The 22876-nt window shown below is 43.5% G+C and overlaps 1 protein-coding gene across 1 annotated transcript in view; it reads right to left on the reverse strand.

The window, feature by feature from the left end:
* Nucleotides 1-22876, reverse strand: part of fer1l4 (fer-1 like family member 4) — a 39476-nt gene that overhangs the window by 13761 nt on the left and 2839 nt on the right. The window contains exons 2-34 of the mRNA XM_033625662.2: nucleotides 22359-22414; nucleotides 18083-18171; nucleotides 17864-17963; nucleotides 17679-17773; nucleotides 15685-15729; nucleotides 15317-15481; nucleotides 15144-15204; nucleotides 13932-14063; nucleotides 13762-13824; nucleotides 13578-13662; nucleotides 13331-13499; nucleotides 13048-13228; nucleotides 11942-12128; nucleotides 11271-11350; nucleotides 10366-10491; nucleotides 9750-9819; nucleotides 9431-9534; nucleotides 8882-8990; nucleotides 8256-8484; nucleotides 6829-6961; nucleotides 6616-6716; nucleotides 6418-6505; nucleotides 6210-6326; nucleotides 5945-6097; nucleotides 5334-5535; nucleotides 5008-5132; nucleotides 3837-3971; nucleotides 3562-3735; nucleotides 3303-3413; nucleotides 2561-2722; nucleotides 2239-2413; nucleotides 643-755; nucleotides 410-526 (exon numbers count right to left, since the gene is read on the reverse strand). Coding sequence (XP_033481553.1) covers nucleotides 410-526; nucleotides 643-755; nucleotides 2239-2413; nucleotides 2561-2722; nucleotides 3303-3413; nucleotides 3562-3735; nucleotides 3837-3971; nucleotides 5008-5132; nucleotides 5334-5535; nucleotides 5945-6097; nucleotides 6210-6326; nucleotides 6418-6505; nucleotides 6616-6716; nucleotides 6829-6961; nucleotides 8256-8484; nucleotides 8882-8990; nucleotides 9431-9534; nucleotides 9750-9819; nucleotides 10366-10491; nucleotides 11271-11350; nucleotides 11942-12128; nucleotides 13048-13228; nucleotides 13331-13499; nucleotides 13578-13662; nucleotides 13762-13824; nucleotides 13932-14063; nucleotides 15144-15204; nucleotides 15317-15481; nucleotides 15685-15729; nucleotides 17679-17773; nucleotides 17864-17963; nucleotides 18083-18171; nucleotides 22359-22414 — 4052 coding nt within the window. The remainder of the gene's footprint in view (nucleotides 1-409; nucleotides 527-642; nucleotides 756-2238; nucleotides 2414-2560; nucleotides 2723-3302; nucleotides 3414-3561; nucleotides 3736-3836; nucleotides 3972-5007; nucleotides 5133-5333; nucleotides 5536-5944; nucleotides 6098-6209; nucleotides 6327-6417; nucleotides 6506-6615; nucleotides 6717-6828; nucleotides 6962-8255; nucleotides 8485-8881; nucleotides 8991-9430; nucleotides 9535-9749; nucleotides 9820-10365; nucleotides 10492-11270; nucleotides 11351-11941; nucleotides 12129-13047; nucleotides 13229-13330; nucleotides 13500-13577; nucleotides 13663-13761; nucleotides 13825-13931; nucleotides 14064-15143; nucleotides 15205-15316; nucleotides 15482-15684; nucleotides 15730-17678; nucleotides 17774-17863; nucleotides 17964-18082; nucleotides 18172-22358; nucleotides 22415-22876) is intronic.

Raw genomic sequence — 22876 nt, forward strand, 5'->3', positions numbered from 1 at the left:
ATAAGTGCAAGTTTGCAATTGTAAATAAAGATAACAGGGACAGATAAAAAAAACGGTCAAAATCTAAGTTATACATCAAGATGTTGGTCTTTAATATCCTACATTTCCCATAGTGCAACTGAAAAGCGTCCTTCATGAGACCGTTCCAGCCAGTAAAACACCCACATATTTCTAACTTCAAACCTCCAGTTAGTAATGCAAACTTTCGTTTATAGATTTCTTTCCACCCTCATGGAAATTATGACATTATAGTTATTTCCTCCTCCAGAGACACAGAAGACATCATACAACTGCTTTGACATGCTGTGTAGGTCGGACATTGACCAGTAAACTGATCTTCATGTGTAAAATCTGTGGATAGACCCTTTAATCAGATTTTATTTTTTTAACAGGTAAATCAACGTCTCACCTTTCTCTCCATCTCCTCCAGTGAAGCGTAGTATTTGGACCACCAATCCAACTCCTCCTTCTCAGGCGGCTCCTCTTCTAGTTCCTCACCCATCTTCATCAGCTTCTTCAGAGGAGCCTGGTGGAGTTTAAGTGTAAACAGTAATTCACTCTTTAATCATTTGTGGCTGAAATCTGGTTTAAATTTGTCTCAAAAAGTTTTAAACACACAGAGGACGAGACCACTGTACATACATCAACCAGTTTGATGGGGTTGATGGGAATCTTTGTCTGTGTAACTGACAGGCCGCTGAGTCCCAAACGCTTCACTGACATCAGAGCATCAACAGTCTTCGGAGTCTGCTTCACTGGAGAGACACAAAGAGAAACTGTGTCTGTAGAAACTTTAAGAGAGAAGTAAACTGTGAATCCCACAGAGCACAGCTGTGAAATACATCCTGTCACAGAGCTCTTGTTGTGTGTCTGACAGTAAAGTTAGAGATTTTTCTTTGTAAAACACAATGGATACATTCAGAAATTTGAATCAATTCATGTTTGGATTTAAGCAAATGTTGGACAGGGCTGCAAAATTAAAATATTATTGAAATTGCAGTACAACCAAGTGTGATATCCAAATGCAAACCATTGTGATGCTACAGAGATGCTCCATCCTTCAAATCATATTTCAGATGTATCATCATTATCATCATCATTTTTATATTTTTTTCAATGAAAATTAAATGCAAAAATCACCATTCCCCCTAAAATCATGACTCACATCACCATCGCACTATATTTGCCATGAGTTTTTTTGCATATTGTGCAACTTTAATATTGAAACAGTTCATCCCAGAGAAATGACCATACTAACACCTTACAATATATATTGTCACCCATTGGTTTGTAGACTGCTGTTTTGAAACCTCGAGTTCTGCATTTCAGTCATCACCATCTTGGTTTTTTGGAACCAGAAGTGACCATATTTGGGTGAGAGGTTAAAGCTGTGGAGGCACGAGGGATGGATCTGACGTCATAGACTATAGCGCCGCCTTACAGACAGCCTGTTACTCAAAGCAGCCCCACCCTTAAATATACGTAACTTTGGGCCTTGATACAATGTAGACTGGTGAGTTATATAAAAAAATCACTCTTGCGTACTGTTGTCATGATTGTTGAAAATAGCTATAGAGACCAAAACTGTTTTGTTTTTTTGTTTTTCTTATACCATGCTAATATATTAATTCTGTTGCTCAGTGGTGCATGAAGCCAAAATGGTTCGACTGCTGCGATTTACATTACCTGAATGATTTTAGGATTATTGGCACTACTTCCGCCAAGCACGGCCAAGTGGCTAAATTCCGCCGGCCGAATGGATAACTGCCAGATTAGCGCACCGCTATCTTGAATGGGAATAAAGTTATTTTATCATGTGGCTCTTCTAGACTTTCAAAAAGGGAAAAGTTGTTTTGGGCCCAATGGCATCACGTGACAGACCATAAAAATTGCTGTACCATTGTTTGGCCACAATGAAAATTGGCTTCAAAGCCTAGCGACATTCTGGGGGCCTGGGGGAGATGGGTGAAGGTTGTCTGAGGTCTATATTGCGTTCTAGTGTGGATGGAGACATTTTGTAAAATGAAGGTTGTATGGACAGATTTTTTTTTTAAACAGAGGGGGAAAATATCTATTATGAAAAATATCCATATTAGTGTGGACACAGCCTCAAAGGCATTTTCAAAAATCTCCCTTACCTGTCTGAATGTTGCAATGTTTTCAATACAAATAACTACAACTATCTAGAAGACACTACTACTGTGAATATTACTCCATCACTTCTTTCATAGCTCTAACCTTTTGGTTTTGGCTCATCATCTTCCTCATCTTCATCCTCCCCAGGTTTTCGCGGGCCGTAGTCCATGAGACTCTGGACCACATGAGTCCCGACCAGAGCAAGCCGACCGAACGCCCGATGCTCCACCACAAACAATGTCAGAGGAGGGTGGAGGTAGGCCTGCTCTGGCAGCTCCTGATTGGACCAAACACAGGAGGAGGAAACGGGAAAACAGGAAAGAGAAGGTTAGCCATCTCTCTTCTCCGTATGAATGAATGGATACACCAGGTGCTTGTTTAAGACCTTAACCGATGTTAGTAACCATCACTACGACTGACTGACCACGTCCATGTAGCCGACCAGCTCTTTGAAGTTGCCGTGAGAGCTGTAGCTCTCCATCTCTTCAGAATCCAGTTGTTTTCCTGCACACTCCACCCTCACCAGGGGACGCTCCACCTCAAACAGGTGCACCCGCTTCAGCTCCCGCAGACCCCAGAACAGCACCTGAACACACACATACAAAAACCATTGACTGTAAAAATGATGGACATAGCTACTGTGACCTCACCCACTGGTTTGTAGACTCGAGTTTTGAAGCCTCAAGTATTTTGGCCGTTGCCATGTTGGTTTTCTTGGACCAGAGGTGACCATATTTGGGGGAGAGGCTGGCGCTATGGAGGAACTGGGGGGGGTGTCTGACTGTCAAGCCAAGGACACTCGCTTGGCCCTTAATTATGTGTCATTTCAGGCCTTTATAAAAAAAAATGTAAACGAGTGAGGTATATGAAAATCCTGTACATTTGTCATGTAGGGGGAAATTACCTATACAGACCAAAACTGTTTTTGTACCAGGCGGTAAACATGTTTATTTCTGCTGTAAAGTTGGGCAGTTTAACATGAAGCCAGCCTCAAGTGGCCATTAGAGGAACTGCAGTTTTTGACACTTTGGCGTTGGCTTTATTTTTCAGCCCCAGAGGTTGCTGCTTGACAAAACCACACAGGAAGGATCAGTTACCTCACCGATCCAACAGCCTGAAGTATATGTGTGTGCATTTTTGTGTGTGTGTGTGTGTGCGTGTGTAACCTCGATCCTGAAGGTCTTCAGAACAGGTCGGACTCCTTCTGGGATGATGTAGCAGCTCTCCTCCTCCACGTAGGTCAGCTCCTGAGGGTCCACACTGCTGGGGATGCAGGGCTGCGGGGGGTGATATGGTATTCTGGTTCACTGTCTAGAATTAATTCATGTGTACTTTGTTTTTGTAACATTTGTTCAAGGATCATCCAGTAAATTATGGACAGTAAAGATGGACAAACAGAGAGACTGATTGATTGGCAGGTTTCACCTCTCCAAACCCAGAGTAGTCCAGCTCGATGAGCTCAAAGGCAGCCAACAGCTCGCCAGCAGGGTGTCTGCCCATGCTGATGTCAAAGAAATGGAGGCGGGGCTTCTGGTAGTACCGCTCCACAAATTTAATCTCCGGCTCTGCAAATGCCCGACCCAGAGGCCTCACAGCGCCCTGCACACATGTAAACACACACACAAGCTGTTATGACATCACTTCCTGAATGTGCAGAGACAGCAGCAGATTGTGGAGAAGACAAAGAATGTCAGTGTTACCATGGAGTTGTAGTCGTAGACGGTGATGGTGATGAGGGGCGGGTCTTGTTGGAGCTCCTCCCTAGTTCCCTCCATCAGGACTCTGTCAAACAACAAACACTCGCTCCAGGCCGGAGAGAGAGTTTCATATAACACCTGCACACACACACACACACATACACACACACACACACAGAATGCGTTTTAAAATGTGTGTGCTAAAGGGGCACTGCAACAATTTTACAAATATAATTCAGTTAACTGGTCATGGTGAGTCCTACGTGTGAAAACAGTTGTATAATATTCTCGAAGAAGAAGACATACTTTATTGATCCCTGAGGGGAAATTCAGTGTTGCACTGTTGTCATATACACACAGGCCTGAAATACACACACATGCACAAACAGGACCTATACATGCATTAAATGGAGAGATGTCAAAATGGGGGAGCTGCCTGTGGACAAGCGCCCCAAGCAGCTGGCGGTTTGGTGTCTTGCCCAAGGGCACCTCAGCAGTGCTGAGGTGAACTGGCACCTCCATATTTAGTCCGGATGGGGACTTGAGCTGACGACCCTCCAGTCCCCAACTCAAGTCCCTATCAGAAATCCTGCATACAAACTGGAGTGTGGAGTTTGAAAAAGTCCAGGCAGAAAGGGTTTAAAGAGAGATGCTATCCCATTGCATCATGGGAAATGTACAGTCCATCTGTGTTAGGAGCTTGTCCCATATTAGAAATTAAAATTCAGGACATCTGAGTACCTGCCCGGACGAGACACTCTAACACTATAGCGAGCACGCCCGCAGGGAGGCAGGGATCATTTCATTGGTCAACATGAACCTGGCGTTCTATTGGTTGGGGGATTTTGACAGGGTTGTGAGACAAAAAAATCCAAGAGCAGGGCAGAAATCTGAGAGCAGAAATTCCACGAGCCCAAGCAGAGGCTATTTGAGTGCGAGGGCAGGGTTTTGAGGGACAATATTACAAAATCTGAACATGAAATCAATAAACAATGCTCTCAAATTGATATACCACTCTCCTGAATAAAGATAGGAAAAAAGCTCCATAGATTTGTTCTATTGATGTCTTGGATCAGGTCGAAGCTTGTGAATTGTCAGAATTTAAAATTCAGTGCACTCATTCATTGAAGAATTATTTATAACCTTGTAACCAGCGAGATAGGTGAATACCTACCCTGGTGACCTGGCACTGTGTAGAGAAGACGACCTTGAGGAAAGGATCTGATAAGCCGTTATCATCAGCAGCCATCAGGCCACGCCCCTGGTACAGGTGACATCGTAGCTGGAAGTACCTGCTGTCTGCAGAGAGAGGAAGAGAGGGAGGTCTGCCTTCACCTGACCAGGCCAAACAAACTGCTGCTGAGTCCAGGTTGACAAGTCAACATAAAACCAATCACTGGGCTTTTATTTTGAAGAACAAACTTTTCTCATTCATCCTAACATCAGACATTAAGTCCAGAGCAATTATCCTGTGCAGAAGCCAGGCCCCCGCTGACTCACCTTGGCAGGACAGACTGACAGGAAGCTTCCTCTTCCCCCCAGGTACCAGCCTCCTCTGCTGCTCCTCCTCCTCCTCCTCCTCATAGACTGGTAAAAACTCGTCCGGCAAGCAGCCGGTGGCTTCTTTATTATACTTAGCCAGACCAAGCCACAGGTAGACCTCCAGCTTCGCAAAGATCTCACTTGCTGAACCTCCTGGAGACTGGACAGACAGACAGACAGACAGACAGTCTCGACAGTTATCGATGATTTTAGAGTCAGAACAGTGAGCATCATCAATGATTTTAGAGAAACAACGTTAAGTCTCATTGATTATTTTACAGAAAGAACAGTGAGCACCATTGATGATATAAGAAACAGAACTGTCTGCGTCATCGGCCATTTTAGAGAGAGAACGGTGAGCATCACCTGTTATTTTTTAAATTTTAAAAAAAAAATTAAATACTTTATTAATCCCCCTGAGGGAAAATTTAATTTTAGTGACAGACAGGTGATCGTCATCGACCATTTCAGAGAAAGAATGGTGAGTGTCATCAGTGATTTTAGAGAAAGAACAGTAAGTGTCATTGATAATTATAGAAATGGACATTGGACAATGTTAAAACGATTACCTTCATGTATAGGGTGGTCACTCTGCCACAGTCTCGCCCTCTCTGCTCCTCCACCAATGAGAAGAGGATGGAGTAGGCAGGAATCCTGACATAAGCCAATCGCTTGCTTCCACTCAGTAACCATAGAAACACATCAGGAATAGTAGTCTGGGGCTGGAGTGAGGGTGGTGTGAGGGAGAGGGTGTCAGATCTCAGAAATACTGAACAAACTGCAACCTTTGACGTTTTTGTGGTGACCTATGGTGACCTCTCTGTGACCTCTGACCTCTATAGCAAGTAGGCGGAGTTTCCGCAGGAGTTTCCTGCTGTCCATCAACCGCTGTTTGACCGTCCGCCTGGTGACCCTTCGCCTAGCTCTCACCGCCTGTCTGGCCACAAAAACCTGGAGAGAGGCAGACATTTTAGTCAGACAGACAGACAGTTAGACAGAACGGTAGACAGGTAGAAAGAGAGACAGGTAAGGGCCGACTCACCAAACTCTTCTTGATAAACTCCTTCCTGCATCTGTCCAGGTTATTGGGACGAGACTGAGACCTCCTGTCTGCGATAACACTAAATTGCCTGCAGAGAGACAGACAAGAGGACAGACAGAGAGATAGAAATGGGAATTAAACAAGTCTAAAATCAAACTAAATCTGTTTTTATTCAGTTTTCAGAAGGAGAAGACTGACTTGCAGGAGGCCACCAGCTCCAGCAGCACCTCCACCAAACGCTCCTTTGCGTTACTCTTCGGCCTCCTCAACAGACGGTCCACCTCATCAAGGCCAATCTCCTAAAAGAAAAGTAGGGAGTAGAGGAGAGGATGAAATGTGACCTCAGTTTCTTTAGACATTATGTGACACACATTATGTCATTCCTCTCTATGTGTTAATAACTTGACTCACCAGCCTGTCGGCTGTCTTGTTGAGCCAGTTTGCCTGATAGAGACGAAAGCTGTGATCTTCAAACTGACTCCAGATAAACAGACAAGGCTTCTGTTTCTCAGAGGGAGGTTGGAGAGGAATACAGTGGAACGACCTGAGAGGCAGACGGACAGTTGGAGAGACGTAGACATTCAAGCAGATAGATAGTGAGTGGGCAGTGTTTGTGTAGTAGTTACTTGGTCAAGAATCACCACCCAATCATGGTCAGTGAACTGCACTTACATACAGTAGCGCTTTTATGCAAAGTACTTTATAATTTCACTTCACACACACAAACACACATCGATGGCAGCAAGCCACCATGCAAGGTACTGGCCTTACAATCAGGAGCAATTGGGATTCAGTGGGTTGCTTAGGGTACACCAGGAAGGGATCAAACCACCAAATCTAAGAGCCGCTCTACCTGTGAAGCATCAGCTATGAATGGGTTTGTGTGTCCCTGTGACTGTGGGAGCTGTGTTGATGGGTTCTGGTAGGTTCTACAAAGGCAAACTGGTGCTAACTGTATCCATCTAACATCTACAAATCAGGATCTGTAGATGATGTCTGATAGAGTGTTTGGATGACGAATTCTGGGGCCACCTCCTGGATCCTGGCCTGGGAGCTCCCCTACCCTCACCTCAAGGGTGAAATTGAATCTCATCAGGGGTTGGAGACATAGAAACGAAGTAGGTCACGTTCAAAGATTCAATTGCAGAGGCAGCTGCTCAACAGGAAAGAAAGCCGTCAAGGGTTATCAGGAAGCCAGAAGGGCTGCAACCTCAGTAGGTGCAGAAGCAAAAGCTCGGGTGTGGGAGGAGTTCAGGAAGGACAAATTGTCCAATGACTCAGAAAGGGAACAGAGCTTAGTTCTTAAGAAAGAAGACCCTGATTGGGGATATTGTTGGGCAGGGAAGGAATGCTTTGAGGAGCTGCTAAACCTTAATGACATACAGTCTGTGGAGGAGGCAGGGTTAAAAGAAATGAAAGGAAGTCTTACTGCTGCCCATGGTAGTCTCCAGTTCCAAAATACACTGGAGAGATTATCTGACCTAGGTAAGTTTTGGGATCGCCCTTAGTCCTTTTCCACCAACACAGAACAGGCTCCATTACATTTCACGCACCTGACTTTGAATCGTTCGGAGCATTTTGACAGAAAATAAATTGGTTTGGAAGTTGAAAAGTTGGCTCCCAGCTGGAACCAAGATATTGCAGGTTTTCCGTGACCTGAAGTGTGAACCGTGATGATCAGAGGATGAAGTCTTGCACGTAATAGTCCTCTACGTTTTCTTATAATAGGTATAATTATATGTTTATATATAATTACATGTATCTTATTTGGCCATCTTCCACCTGCAGTATTAGAAGTAGGTGCAGTAGTAATCTGTGTCGGCGCAGGTGTTACTTACCTGTCGTACTCGGTGGGTTGGGGTCTCATGACAGCAGACACAGATCTGATCTCAGGTTCGGGACTCAGCACCTCCTCTCTGTCCAGCTCTTCCTCTGACTCCAGCAGACTCTGAGCCTCTTCATTTAGATTCTCCCTGCTCCTCCGCAGTTCGTCCCTGCTCCTCCTCAGCTCGTCTTTGCTCTGGCCTTTCTTGGATCTCCCGACCCCTACGGCCTTTCCATAATTCCCTGCCAGAAACAGAACAGCTGATGGAGCTCAGGGGTTTGATGTTGTTAAAAAAATGATGCATCTGAACCTCAGGTAGTCAAAGGGTCTGGCTCAGCAGCAGTCTATAACAGAGTCCTGCATGGGTCTGATTTCCAAGACCCTATACTGCGTCAGCACTGCAACAGGCAATACTATACTCAACCCACCACCTGCACATATAGCCAATTTGCAACCGCAAATCCTATAATGACTGTGCACTGCTCAAATAATTCTGTTAGGCAACATGTTAAAAGGGATCATTTTGGACATCTCATACATGTGAAACTAAGATAATATAGTTTAAAACGAAGATTAATCCGAATAATTGTTAGTTGCAGCCCTAGTACAGATATCCAGGAAACAGAACACACTGTTTACCTATGGAGAGTTCAAAGGACATCGGTCTGGTTCCTACAGACGGGTCCATCATAGTGATCTCAAACAGTGATGCGAACAACAGAAACTCCTCCCTTTGTCCCAGGAAACCCTGAGGACAGAAAACAAGAGGAAAAGTCAGAGAGCTGCAGGAAGTCACTCCATTATCTTCCTGGAACACCTCCTCATCTGCAACTCTGTCTTACGGAGTGAAGTTCTGTTGTGGCTCCTCTTTTGTTGCCTTGTATTGTATATCCTGACACTGGAGAGGATAATAAGTAGTTTTAAAGGTATTTCTTTTCACCTATATGCAGATGATATACAATTATACATTAGGGAGGAGAATTTACAAAGAAACAACGAAAGGCAGGAAAAGCACATGGACTTCACATGGCCCAAACATCACACTGTATTCTTTGATTTAAAAAGAAATCATGATAAAAATAAAGTTATACAAAGTTGAATATTTAATATCACAGACACAACCAAGAAACAGTTTGTTTAAAATCGCTTATTGATGATGATGGTGGTGTTGGTGGTGGCTGCACTGACCTCAGGGAGTGGGTGGATCTCCTCGACCTCCACGGTAACTGACTCTGGTACCTCAACTCCCGCCTCTCCTGAATCGTCGCCGGTTCCGCTGGCAGCCACGGATGCTACCGTGACAACAAGAAAATAAACGTGACTGTTTCTGCTCACAGGATTTATTCACTCTGCGCTTCTTCAGATGATGAACCACCAGACGTCTCTGACATTTGTACATAGCATCATTTCAACGTTTCAACATGATGAACAAATGATGATAGGAAACTACACCCTCTCCTTTAAAGTTTAGTTGCTCATTTCTCCTGCTTCTCCTCAGTACACTGACCTTCCCTATTCTTCTCCTTCTTGCTGCTCCTCTTCTTCCTCAGTCCCAGTTTCCCCAGCGCTCCCTTCATCTTCAAGGAAGCACAGGAAGTCACATTAGATTGGTGACATTATCTGAGAAAGTTGCTGAGATCAGCTGAGTATCATTAAAGTCACATAAGATTTTTTTTTTTTTTTAGATATTCTGGTTTCCAGTGTTGGAAAGTAACTAAGTACATTTACTCAATGCTGTACTTTAGTACACATTTTGAGGTGCTTAACTTTTACTTGAGTATTTCCATTTTCTGCTTCTTTATACTTCTACTACACAACATCTCAAAGGAAATATTGTACTTTTTCCTGCACTACATTCAGACTAATAATACAAAATATATTCAACAAATAAATCATAATTCAGCATTATAGGTTAATATAGGACCTTTTCCAGAAGGGAAATTCATAAATACACAGCAGTATATAAGTATATATAAGTAAAACATGATTTACCACCTGCAACATTAAAGTAATGAACAAATGAATGCATCAATAACTATAATTCAACTGGTACTTTAAGTGAATTTTATTTATTTAAATGTTATTTTTGCTACTTGTGCAAGATACAGGAAGTAGGAAGTAACCTTTCCCAAAGCTGCAGAGGCCGCATCTTGAGTGACGGCAGCAGGGGAGGAGTAAACCTCCACAGTGAGAGCGAGGAGGATTCGACCACGATAGAAGATTCCATGACCCAGACCCTGGTTCAAAGCCTGGAGGAGAAAAAGGATTAGTCAACTTCAGTCTGGAACAGTTTTTTTTTTTTTTTTTAACCCAGCAGACATTTTAAAAATAGGTTGTGGATTGAAACAAGGACCGCAAGGCAGGGTTACGATCAATGTTATGAGTGGAGCCTGCCAAAGCACAAACTTTAGATTCAATACGTGGGTCAGCCAGTTAACACTGGAAATGGTTTTGTCTCGTTGTGAATCTTTGGTCTGAACTGGGCTTCAAAGGTCCAGTGTGTAGGATTTAGTGGCAACTTGCGGTGAGGTTACAAAACTGAAACTTTTTCTCAGAAATATGATGGCTGAGGCGAAAACGAGAATGGCCCTATCTAGAGCCAGTGTGTGATTTGTCCATTCTGGGCTACTGTAAAAACAACATGGCGAACTCCATGAGAGAGGACCTGCTACATATGTAGATATAAATGGCCTAGTCTAAGGAATCGAAAACATAAGATTCTTATTTTCAGGTGATTGTAATATATATATATGAATCCTATGCACTGGACCTTTAACTTAATCAGGGGATGGTGGACAGATTTTGTTACCTTTGAACAAAGCCAGGCGAGCTGTTTCCCTGTTTCCAGTCTTCATGCTAAGCTAAGCTAACCATCTGCTGGCTGTTAGTCTTATATTTATCATACAGACATGAGTGGTATCAATCTTCTCTTTCAACTCTCAGAAAGAAAACAAATTAGTGGATTTCCCACAATGTCAGCTTATTGCTTTAAATGTCAGGTTTGGTTGTTTGGTCATGTCTGGTTTACCTGGTGGACGTCTCCGAGGGTGGAGTTCTGAGGAGAACCGTACAGGTTCACCCAACATGGACCGAAGGTGGGGTTGAACCCTGCAGACAGACACGTGTTTCCAGTAAATTCACTGATAAAAATTGGTGTTCAAATAAAGGCTAGCATTATTAAGTTGTTTCTATTGAAGGCTAAAAACATAAAATACACCACACATAATTTCAACAGCACAGATTCCATCAGTACAGCAACACATCCATGAGACTATTGCGTTTACAGCCTAACATTGGCTTTTTACTTCTGATGATTAAATTTACACTTCAAAAATCATAAAAGTGGTGTTCATCTGTGAAGATAATGTTGCTGAACAAAATGTGTAAGTTTCATAAACGTTTCTCTGTCACAAAGCTTATTTTCTGCAATAATCCAAAATCGAATGGAAAAATCCCAAACGCTCTCTGATGAGTGAGGGCAATGTTAACTTCCAAGTAGGCCTACAAATAAATGTCATCCCTGCAGCACTCTACTGATGGTAGCTTAACAGCAATCTAAAAAGATATGATCAAAATTATAAAACAGAAACTGATATAAGCCTGTCTCACTGAAAGTGGGGTCTGATGTGTAGTAGATTGCTATTAAAGAAAAAAAACAGCAACAAAAAAACAAACAAACAAAAAAGACACAGGTCATACCGTTCCTGGTGGGGTCAGAAATCTGCTGCAGGTCCAGGTAGTGTGTTGCTAGGGCGATGTCTCCCATCTTTGCATCATCAAGGACCTGGATTCTGATTCGCTGAGCCAGAGGAGGAAACTGCTCAATGAAGGAAATCTCCTCGTTCCAAACTGGAGAGCTGGTGGCGCTGGCGACCGATGTCTCCCCCTGCAGACACAGACACTCAGTACAATTAGAAAATTTCAGATTTGGCAACTCCTTGTTGTAGTATTAAAAGACAATTTGCATATTTTGACCAAAGAGTATCAAGAAGGGGTGTCGGTGGCTTAGTGGTAGAGCAGGCGTTCCATGTACAAGGCTGTTGCCGCAGCGGCCCGGGTTCGACTCCAGCCTGTGGGCCCTTTGCTGCATGTCACTCCCTCTTTCTCTCCCCCCTTCACGCTTGTCTGTCCTATCAATTAAAGGCTAAAAATGCCCCAAAAAATATCTTAAAAAAAAAAAAGGGGTCAAGAAGTCAAGAACCAGAGGAAGTAAACTAATAACAAAAGGTCATCTTTGCTTATTTCTTTTTGTCTGTCCACCCTGAAGAACCCTAAAGATTAGATATCATAAAACTGTGTAGAATCTGACACTGTTGTTAAAGGGTAACTTCAGTATTTTCCAATATGGACCCCATAATTTGGTGCCTATGTGACTAATGAAGACAGCAATTTTTTAAATCAGATTGTATTGACGGAGAAACTGACTGCAGTGTTATCCCAGCAGGCTACTGAGCACCATCCATTTACATACACTGAAAGTGTTCGATTTTGCCACAAAGGTTGTTATTGTGTCTTACAACGTCTGAAAAGGATCACTACAGAGGTTGATGTTTTGAGGTTGATTTCAGGACTGTTCTCACCATCGCTAATTCCATCAGACTCCATTTACATGAGCAGTAACGTTAGCGTACATAAAGTCAACACATTTTTACATTGAACGCCCCCCACAGAACAGACCTTTTTGGTACCTGTGTATAGTACAGGGACTAAATTTATTTGCCAAATTCCCGAAAAGCTTCTTGGTGGGCTGCTGCCCCCTGGAGGAGACAATATGTCACAACATCTGTATATACACGTTTGATTACCTGTTGTCCAGCGAAGGTCACCTGCACATAGGGGTCAATAAAGACCGTCCGGTCAGTAACCTTTGACATCTTGGCCATCAGCCCCTCCTCCATGGTGGGCAGACCCTCGGCCCTGTAGACACGGACACGAAACCGAGCCCATGGACGCTCGACTGGCATACCACGAGGAAGCAGCAGGTTCCTGCAAGAAAAACATAACATCAGAGCCCTGAGCTAATCGAACCAGCCTCCTAAACTCACAGTAATGATGATGATTAATGTGACAGTATGTTGTGTTACTGACTTTTCTATGTCCTCACTGGCTCCGCTCGTGGAGGGTGGTGGCAGACTGGACATGCTCAGGGCATCTCCCCTCATCAGCACACTGAGGCTGGCCTTGACGTAACCCTTGATCCCAGACCTGGTGTCTGCCGGGTCGGTGAGAGGAGCCCACTTCTGGTAGAAGCGGTGGTCTGGAGAGGTCACAGAGAGGTCAGTGAGTGCTGTACAGTGTGTTGATCAGAGTACTGCAGTGTGAGCAGAACTGGTACCTGGCTGGTTGAACACGGTGGAGATGTCAATCTTAAAGGTTCCGATGTGGGTCATCAGGAAGGCCAGAGTCCGCCTGTGGAACACCTGAGAGGACATGACAGTTACAGGTGTTCAGTTAGGCCACACCCACTGTTTCATGGTAACAGCAGTGGAAACAGAAGTGGAAAAAACAGTAGAACTGACCTTTATCTCTATGACTTTATCAAAGAGGATCTGTGGAGGCTCTTGAAACTCAAACTGGAAGTTCTGAAAGACGAGAAGAGGCAAACAGCTTGTACTCTACTCTACTCCACTGTATTCTACTGTATTATATTGTGTTTTATGGAGCTGTATTGTACTCCTCTCTGTATTACCTCATTGTAGAACGGGCAGTTGGTCGATTTCTGTGTATTGGTGTGTTTTTTCTGACCTCCGACTCTGATGAAAACTGCGGGGTTGATGTTCACTCCAACCAGCTTCTGAGCCTCCAGGATGTTCACATTCACCTGTGCACACACACACACACACACACCTCAGTGATGTATAAAAGGCGGATTGTCGAACCTCAGATTCAGCAGTCTTGGAACTCATTGTCTATCAGGCTGACAATGATACCCTTCGGGGGCCAATATTTCAGGTTAATCTGATGTAGCCTGTGGAAATCCGGGCCGAGACCTCCTCCTCTGCACACCACTCATTTCAGCTAATCTCTATAAACAGATATCTTCATATGAATGCTAATATATGTAACCGGGTCAATTATACACAAAGACAAATGTACATTTGTAAAATTAAGTATTATAATTACACAAAATTTGTTTCAGTCAGTCTCATGAGGAGGTGGAGAGGATGGTGGTTGTTGGATGGCGTGACACCTGAGAGAGACACCTGCCAAGCTGCAGACTACTCCAGATCGAGACCAACAACAAAGACCAACAGTTTTTATAAATATCTTCTGTTAATATTAAATGTGTGCACTTTTTAGTTGATACCATGTGTCTCCCATTTTTGTCACAGCCTATGAGCCAGGTCATGTCGGGTATGTTGTGGGGGCAGTAGGACCGCTGCTACAAGTCTTTGTATAACCAGAGTGAGAGTTGTGTTCATGTTCTCAGGCAGGAAGTAAAGCATGTTCTCAGTGGGAAATATCTGTCTCTGTAGCTGGCACATGCTCCACTAACTGTGACTGTCTGTGTTTGCTGTTGTACAGGTAGTGTACAGTGGGTCTGAAGAGTTGTTTGTACTGTAACAGCTGCCTGCTGCTGCTGAAATTGAAGCTATGAGGGCAGTGAGACTGAACAGAAACAGTAAAGTACACCTGAACAATGAGCTGGAACTATAAAGCTCAGCAAAGTGGAGCGGAGCAGCAGAGTCAGGTTCATCACTAGAAGAAATGCCTCTCACATGAAGATCATTAAATATATAGATTATATCTGCTTTAATACTGGGTGTGCTGGAGTGATTCCACATCACCTCAGCATCCTCCGGGAGAAGTTGGAGGATTGTCTGGAGAAAAGGACGTCTGGGCCTGTTGCCACGGTAACATGGAGCCTACTTCGCGCTCAAAAATGGATGGATGAACTCACCTGGAAGCTCTGGACTTTGGGTGTCGCCGCAGCAACATTCCTGGACATCGGCCTGGAACGACTACACACACACACACACACACACACACACACACACACACACACACGTTGTTGACAACAGATCATGAGCTGACAGAAGTCAGGTAAACAGACAAACAGTGAAGTAACCACACCTCAGCAGAGGAGTGAAGATGATGTCAGAGGCCTCCAAGTCCATCAGGTCATCATCAAAATCATCATCATCGTCATCGTCATCTTCATCCCCAGTCCGGACCAGGCTCCTTCCCAGACGCCGAGCCTCTTTCTCCAGCGGACCTGGGCGAGTGATGGTTGGCTGACTGACAGAGGAGAGACAGAGAGCAGTGAATAGTTTCCCCCAAAATACTCCAGGGTTCCAGGGGATGAGGAGAGGGTCATGTTTGGGTGTTCAGAGTAGAGTCCGATTGATGTTTGGGTGTGTCTGATATTATCTTTTCATAGATACATCAGTATGAGTATCTAGTATAAGAGAATGACTGTGTGAGTCATGTAACTTCCCTACCTCTCAGGGTCATTGAATCCTTCATTCCTGATGACGAGCCCTGAACTGAGGATGAAGGAAGAAAAACAAAATGACATGAGAGAAAAGAATAACTTGTTCAGACTGGTCAGAGCTCCTCCTGCTGGTCTGGAAATCTGCACTAATCTTCTGTAAATACATGAAACACTGAAACCCCCCGAGGGTTTGCTGTTTGTGGATTCTTTTCTCTTTTCTCACAGCTTGGTTAACAGTTTCCTCTGCTTCAAATCTTTGCGTCCTGGGGCCACTTTCACAAAGGTGGGTTTGACTATGGTTAGGTCAAACAAATATTCAGTCGTTGCAAAAAGCTGTCTACTTCTTGAATATTGTAAGTACTGTAGGACTAACTTAGCATGAATTCTGGGTATATTTATTAAGAATTCAGCAGTTTCAGGTCATTTTACTGGACAAATAAAGTGTGCCAATAGAAAAACATCCCAGTGTGCAGACCTGCAGCAGAGCTAAGATGCTGTGGTGTCATATCTTGGCAGGGTTCAGTGCTACTTCTTCTAAATTGTCAACAAAAACGTCACTGCTGCATACTTATTACTGTGGTCTCTGAAATCTCTTCTCTTTCCTTTTGCTCACGCTGCAACATTATTACAGAAACAAACATGATATTTTCTTAACCATAACCAGGTGTTTTTTGTACCTTAACATAACCACATGTTAACCCTAACTTTGTTGAAGTATAGAGTTTGTTGCATGATAAAGTACAGATGTTATATATACACTGTTGCAGAAATGTACAATGCCAAGATTTTTTCATGCGATTGGGTGGTGAATGAGACAACGGCCAATTCACATAATTTAAAACCCTAAATGCTCGATTGCCACAATGTGTGTCAAAAGTTCATACTCCTTCTTGTAGACATAACATTCTTGAATGTCAACACATACATAATACACATTTTTTGAGGTTCAGTGTTAATAAAACTTTTGGAGGATATCCTCACCACATTATCTCCAATGTTCACCACAAAAAACTCCATATATCTGCTTAGAAAACACAAAAGGATACTTCTCATAACTCCAGAACTTGCCTGAAAATAATCTCGTTTTTAAGTTTTCTTCACTATCAAAATGATCTAGTGAGAACTGTGTGTCAAGTCATTGGTACATCGCAATCAGGAACTGCTAATAGCTAATTCAGCATACTTTAAATGGTGCCAGTTTGCCAAAATATAAACAAATAGAGGCTAATATAGGCGTCAGTATTGGCTCCACAACATTGTTAGCAAACCACAAATTCTGACAATTTCTGAGTTAGCCGAGGGTGTCTAACTTTTTAGGCTTTAAGTCAGTCCTATCCAGCTCCTCCTGGGGGTCCCCGAGGCGTTCCCAGGCCAGATGAGATATGTAATCACTCCAGCATGTTCTGGATCTGCCCCGGGGCCTCCTACCAGTGGGATGTGCCTGAAACACCTCCAGCAGGAGGCGCCCAGGAGGCATCCTGATCAGATGCATGAACCACCTCAACTGACGCCTTTCAAAGTGAAGGAGCAGCAGCTCTACTCCGAGCTCCCTCCAGATGTCAAAGCTCCTTACCCTATCTCTAAGGCCAAACCCAGCCACCCCATGGTCGCTTGTATCCGCGACCTCATTCTTTCGGTCACTATCCAGAGCTCATGACCATAGGTGAGGGTTGGGACGTAGATGGACCAGTGAATCGAAAGCTTTGCCTTCTGGCTCAGCTCCCTCTTCACCACGACGGTCCAGCACAGCGCCGGCATCACTGCAGACTCTGTGCCGATCCATCTCACGCTTCATTCTACCTTCACTTATGAACAAGACCTTTACTTATTTTTAGCTGTCTAACTTTCATGAGACTAATCTCAGAGCAGAATTAGGACTGGTGTAACTCTACAGATCAGCCTGAAACATCTGTCATATGACTCTAGAGAAGGAGATGGGAACAAGAGGATTTAAAGAAATGGGTGCAAATGATTTAAAATAGTAACAGAAAGTGATCCTACTCATCCTGGTCTTCAACTCTGAGGAAGTCGACTCCATCCCAACCTCCTGCTGTTCCCTCAACTGGGTGATATCGAACGTCCAACTCGATGTAGATCTACAGAGAGAGAGGAGAACGCAAAGTGATGTCAACCAGCATCAGTGATCTCTGACACAACAGTGTGTGTGTGTTTGTTTGTGTCCTTACATCAGTCAGGCTGTAGTTGGCATCAGTGAGCGGTTCCCGTAGCAACAGCCTTCCCGCGGTAACAACATGCTGGAGACTGACAACCAGCTTACCGAGCAGTCTACACACACAAAGACACTTATTCTAAGTTACTCTGACATGAAAACAATGTTTTTGTGTGTATTTTGGTAGCGTGTGTGTGTGTGTGTGTGTGTGTGTGTGTGTGTGTGTGTGTGTTACCTGTTGGAGAAGACTTTACTGCAGTTGTACACACTGACGGTCAAAACCTCCTCTCTGGTTACTTTGCCGTAGTAAGGCCAACGGAAATGCTGTAAAATAACATACAATTTGATCTGCAATTAAAAGTCTCTGTTTTATATTTTCCTGAGCTTTCAGTCACATCTCATAGACTTCCTCCACCAATAGAGATGACTCAGGTGTGATTACATGAACTCAGTGTGGTCACATGATCACAGATGGTTTTATATTGGGAGAGACGGTAACCCAGTCTCAGTTCTAAGATGGTCTCTGGTGTCAGATGTGGATGGTAAATAGAGTTGCACTCATATAGCGCCTCTCTAGTCTTTTGACCACTCAAAGCGCTTTTTACACTACAAGTCACACTCACCCATTCACGCACCCAAACTCCAACTAGAAGAAGGAGGAAGAGACTATTTCTGTGTTAACACTATATATTTACCACTACAACAATTATTCACCGTGTGCTAGCTTTAGGCACACACAGTCACACACACACATGCACCTGGTCACACCTGAAGAGCAAACACCAGCCTGACTCAGAAGCAGAGAAACATAACACACTCAGAGCTCGCTGCTGCGCTCATGTCATTCAGAGGTGACTGTAATTACACTATCTGACCTGTCAGCAGTGATTAAGTCAACAAACAAGTGGTGGTGTAGTGACGTGGGTGGAGGCTTCGCTTCAACAAATACGTTCTTCCTCTGTAAAATCACAATGAAGTTTGTTTTGAGGAGAACCTCAGAACCACAGAGTCTCCAGGAGATTTCTTTCAGTTTGGTCTGTATGACTCACAACACTACAATACCCATGAGCCTCAGCATTCCTCCATTCAGAGATATTAAATCAAACATTTATCCAACTTCTTCTGCAGAACTCAGCCTGTAATTTCACCACACCACATTGAGCTGAAGTGAAACCAGAACTTCCTGGTTCTGTTTCAGAAATAAGAGAACATCTTTCAAAATCACGATCAGAACGTTCACATGACAATAGCGAAAATGGATTAATTGTGTTCACCTGACTAAAACCAGACTTTCAAAATACAGTACATGTAAACATTATGGTCTGACTGAAATTGAACTACAGTCAGGTCCATAATTATTTGGACAATGATACAGTTGTCGTCATTTTGGCTCTGTACACCACCACAATGGGTTTTAAATGAAACAATGAATACCTGCTTAAAGTGCAGACTCTCAGCTTTCATTTAAGACTTTTTTCAAAAATGTAGTATGAACCGTGTAGGAATGACAACCATTTCTTCACACAGTCCCCCGACTTTAAGGGCTCATAAGTATTTAGACAAACTAACATAATCATCAATTAAACAGTCAGTTTTAATACTTGGTTGCAAATCCTTTACAGTCAATGACTGCCTGAAGTGTTGGACACATAGGCATCATCAGATGCTGGGTTTCTTCCCTGGTGATGCTCTGCCAGCCCTTTACTGCAGCCGTCTGCACTTCCTGCTTGTGTTTTGGGTGTTTTGCCCTCAGTTTTGGCTTCAGCAAGAGAAACGCATGCTCAATTGGATTCAGGTCAGATGATATGACTTGGCCATTGCAGAACATTCCACTTCTTTGCCTTAAAAATGTCTTTGGTTGCTTTTGCAGTATGCTTCAGGTCATTGTCCAACTGCACTGTGAAACAGCGTCCAATGAGTTTTGAAGCATTTAGTTGAATCTGAGCAGATAATGTAGCCCCAAACACTTCAGCTTTCATCCTGCTGCTCTTGTCAGCAGTCACATCATCAATAAATACAAGAGAACCAGTTCCACTGGCAGCCATACATGGCCATGACATAACAGTACCTCCACCATGCTTCACTGATGAGGTGGTGTGCTTTGGATCATGAGCAGTTCCTTCCCTTCTTCCTTCTCTTGTCTTCCCATCATTCTGGTAGCTGATCTTTGTTTTATCTGTCCATAGTATGCTGTTCCACAACTGTACAGGCTTTTTTGATGGTTTTTGACAAACTCTAATCTGGCCTTCCATTTTAAAGGCTAACCAATGGTTTGCATCTTGTGATAAACCCTCTGTATTTATTCTAGTGAAGTCTTGTCTTGCTGACAAGAGCAGCAGGATGAAAGCTGAAGTGTTTGGGGCTACATTATCTGCTCAGATTCAACTAAATGCTTCAAAACTCATTGGACGATGCTTCACAGTGCAGATGGACAATGACCTGAAGCATATTGCAAAAGCAACCAAAGACATTTTTAAGGCAAAGAAGTGGAATGTTCTGCAATGGCCAAGTCATATCATCTGACCTGAATCCAACTGAGCATGCGTTTCTCTTGCTGAAGCCAAAACTGAGGGCAAAACACCCAAAACACAAGCAGGAAGTGCAGACGGCTACAGTAAAGGGCTGGCAGAGCATCACCAGGGAAGAAACCCAGCATCTGATGATGCCTATGTGTCCAACACTTGAGGCAGTCATTGACTGTAAAGGATTTGCAACCAAGTATTAAAACTGACTGTTTAATTGATGATTATGTTAGTTTGTCTAAATACTTATGAGCCCTTAAAGTCGGGGGACTGTGTGAAGAAATGGTTGTCATTCCTACACGGTTCATACTACATTTTTGAAAAAAGTCTTAAATGAAAGCTGAGAGTCTGCACTTTAAGCAGGTATTCATTGTTTCATTTAAAACCCATTGTGGTGGTGTACAGAGCCAAAATGATGACAACTGTATCATTGTCCAAATAATTATGGACCTGACTGTAAATCGAAATTCTCAAAGTCGGACTAACACACCCAGATAATGCAATTGGGAGTCGAATTCCTATACAGTCATTCATTAACTAATTCATTTCCCATAACCGCTTCTCCTGTTAGGGGTTGCAGGGGGGCTGGAGCCTATCCCAGCACTGGGCAAGAGGTGGAATACACTCAGGGCTGACACATAGAGACACACAACCATTCACACTCACATTCACACCTACGGACAATTTAGAGTCACCAATTAACCTGCATGTTGGACTGTGGGAGGAAGCTGGAGTACCCATGCTGATACGGAGAGAACATGCAAACTCTGAAGAAGGGCTCCCCACCCTGGGTTCGAACCAGGAACCCTCTTGCTGTGAGGCGACAATTGGACCCAAATTGGCCGAGATGCTCTGCGAATGCTCCACGGTTTCTGCCCTGGGCATTGACCCAGAAGTTGAATAGCATTAAATGCATGACAGAGGAAGAGGCCGGTAACAACATGGTGAAATCTACATCCAGCATGCATCTCGTCTGTACAAAAAGTAAAGCATACAGCAAGTTTGAAATGTACGGAGCTGTCAAGTTATCCACCATGGTACCAGTTTGCTGCTAGCTAACTGTAGCTAACCTGTTTGTTGACTGTTTGGTCTGTGACATAATAGTTCAACCAGAAAAAGGTCCAGTACTAACAAGCTGAAAGGGGGCATATCTCCACCTATCGTAGCAAAGCTTTTAAGGAGGTGTTTGTTTTTTATTCCTCAAGGTCTCACTGGTATGGTATAGTGCAGTAGAATAACAACCCAGTCAAATAAATGTTGGCATTGTACGTTTTTGCAAACCACTGATGTGTTGACTTGACATTTCTTTATGTTTCAATGGTGCTCTGGTAAAAGTTTGGTTATGTTTAGGCATAAAAAACACTTTGTTATGGTTATGGTTCGGAAAAGGTCATGTTTGGGCTCATGTTTTGGTGCCACAATCATGGCTGGAAGCCGATGCCGATGTCTCACTAAAAAACAACCAGTTTTGTTGTTGGTCTCAAACAGTGGTCTGCACCTTGGCAGCCGTCTCACCTAGGTGTCACGTCATCCATCATCCCCTCCACCTTCTGACAAACTAAACTCACACACATGAAATCTGAACTACGTCACTTCATATGAAACGTACAAATGTAACGTATCTGTGGTAGGGAGAAATGTACAACGCCAATGTTTTCTTCTGGCTCCTGGGCTTAATATAAAAAAAGGAATCTCTTCTGTAGGCGTGGGTGTGTGTGTTGAAGGAGCGGCTGTGTGTGTGTGAGTGTACAGTAGGAGTGGTACAGCGTCCTATCAGCCCCATTAAAATAGTTTCAATCTGAAGCAGACAAATAACTGCGGCTTCCTGCTGCTGTAACACACACACACACACACACACACACACACACACACACGTAATGAAGGTCATGTGATTCTCAGTGTCTCAGCTTTTCCATGAACTGGTTATAATGATGACATCATCACTCAGCGTTCTGATTGGCTCTGAACGTGTGACATCGGTTCACTGACCTCGTTGAAGATGGCCAAGTTCTCACACTGCAGGATTCTGGTTTTGTGGGTGAAACCTGGAGGACAGACAAACAGACAGGTAACCATGGCAACAGCACTGATGCTTCAGGCTCCGTTAGCTCGTTCACTGGCTGGTAAAACTGACCCATGAAGTTGTTATTGATGCCATTTCAGATTAAGCATGAATATTATTTTTATTGTACAGAGTTTATGTGCAGAATCTCAGCAGATTGTGTCGCTTAACATCAAAAATCTATTCTTTTTGGTGTAACCGCAGTAACGACTGCTCTTCCTGGGATCAACACAAGATGTGAAAACAAGACAAAATATTAAATTATGACAGTGTAGATGGTTTACAACATTGACAAATTTAAATAAAACCCAAATAAGAGACAGCAGGAGTTTTCTCACATTTACAATGTCATCACATCAGAAGATCATAAAAGTAAACCACCAGAGCCCAAAACCCAGGCTCATAGGATTTTATGTGACTGCACAAGACATGGTTGTACACTGAG

Source organism: Epinephelus lanceolatus, chromosome 1 (genome assembly GCF_041903045.1).
Source record: "Epinephelus lanceolatus isolate andai-2023 chromosome 1, ASM4190304v1, whole genome shotgun sequence".
NCBI classification, from domain to species: domain Eukaryota; kingdom Metazoa; phylum Chordata; class Actinopteri; order Perciformes; family Serranidae; genus Epinephelus; species Epinephelus lanceolatus.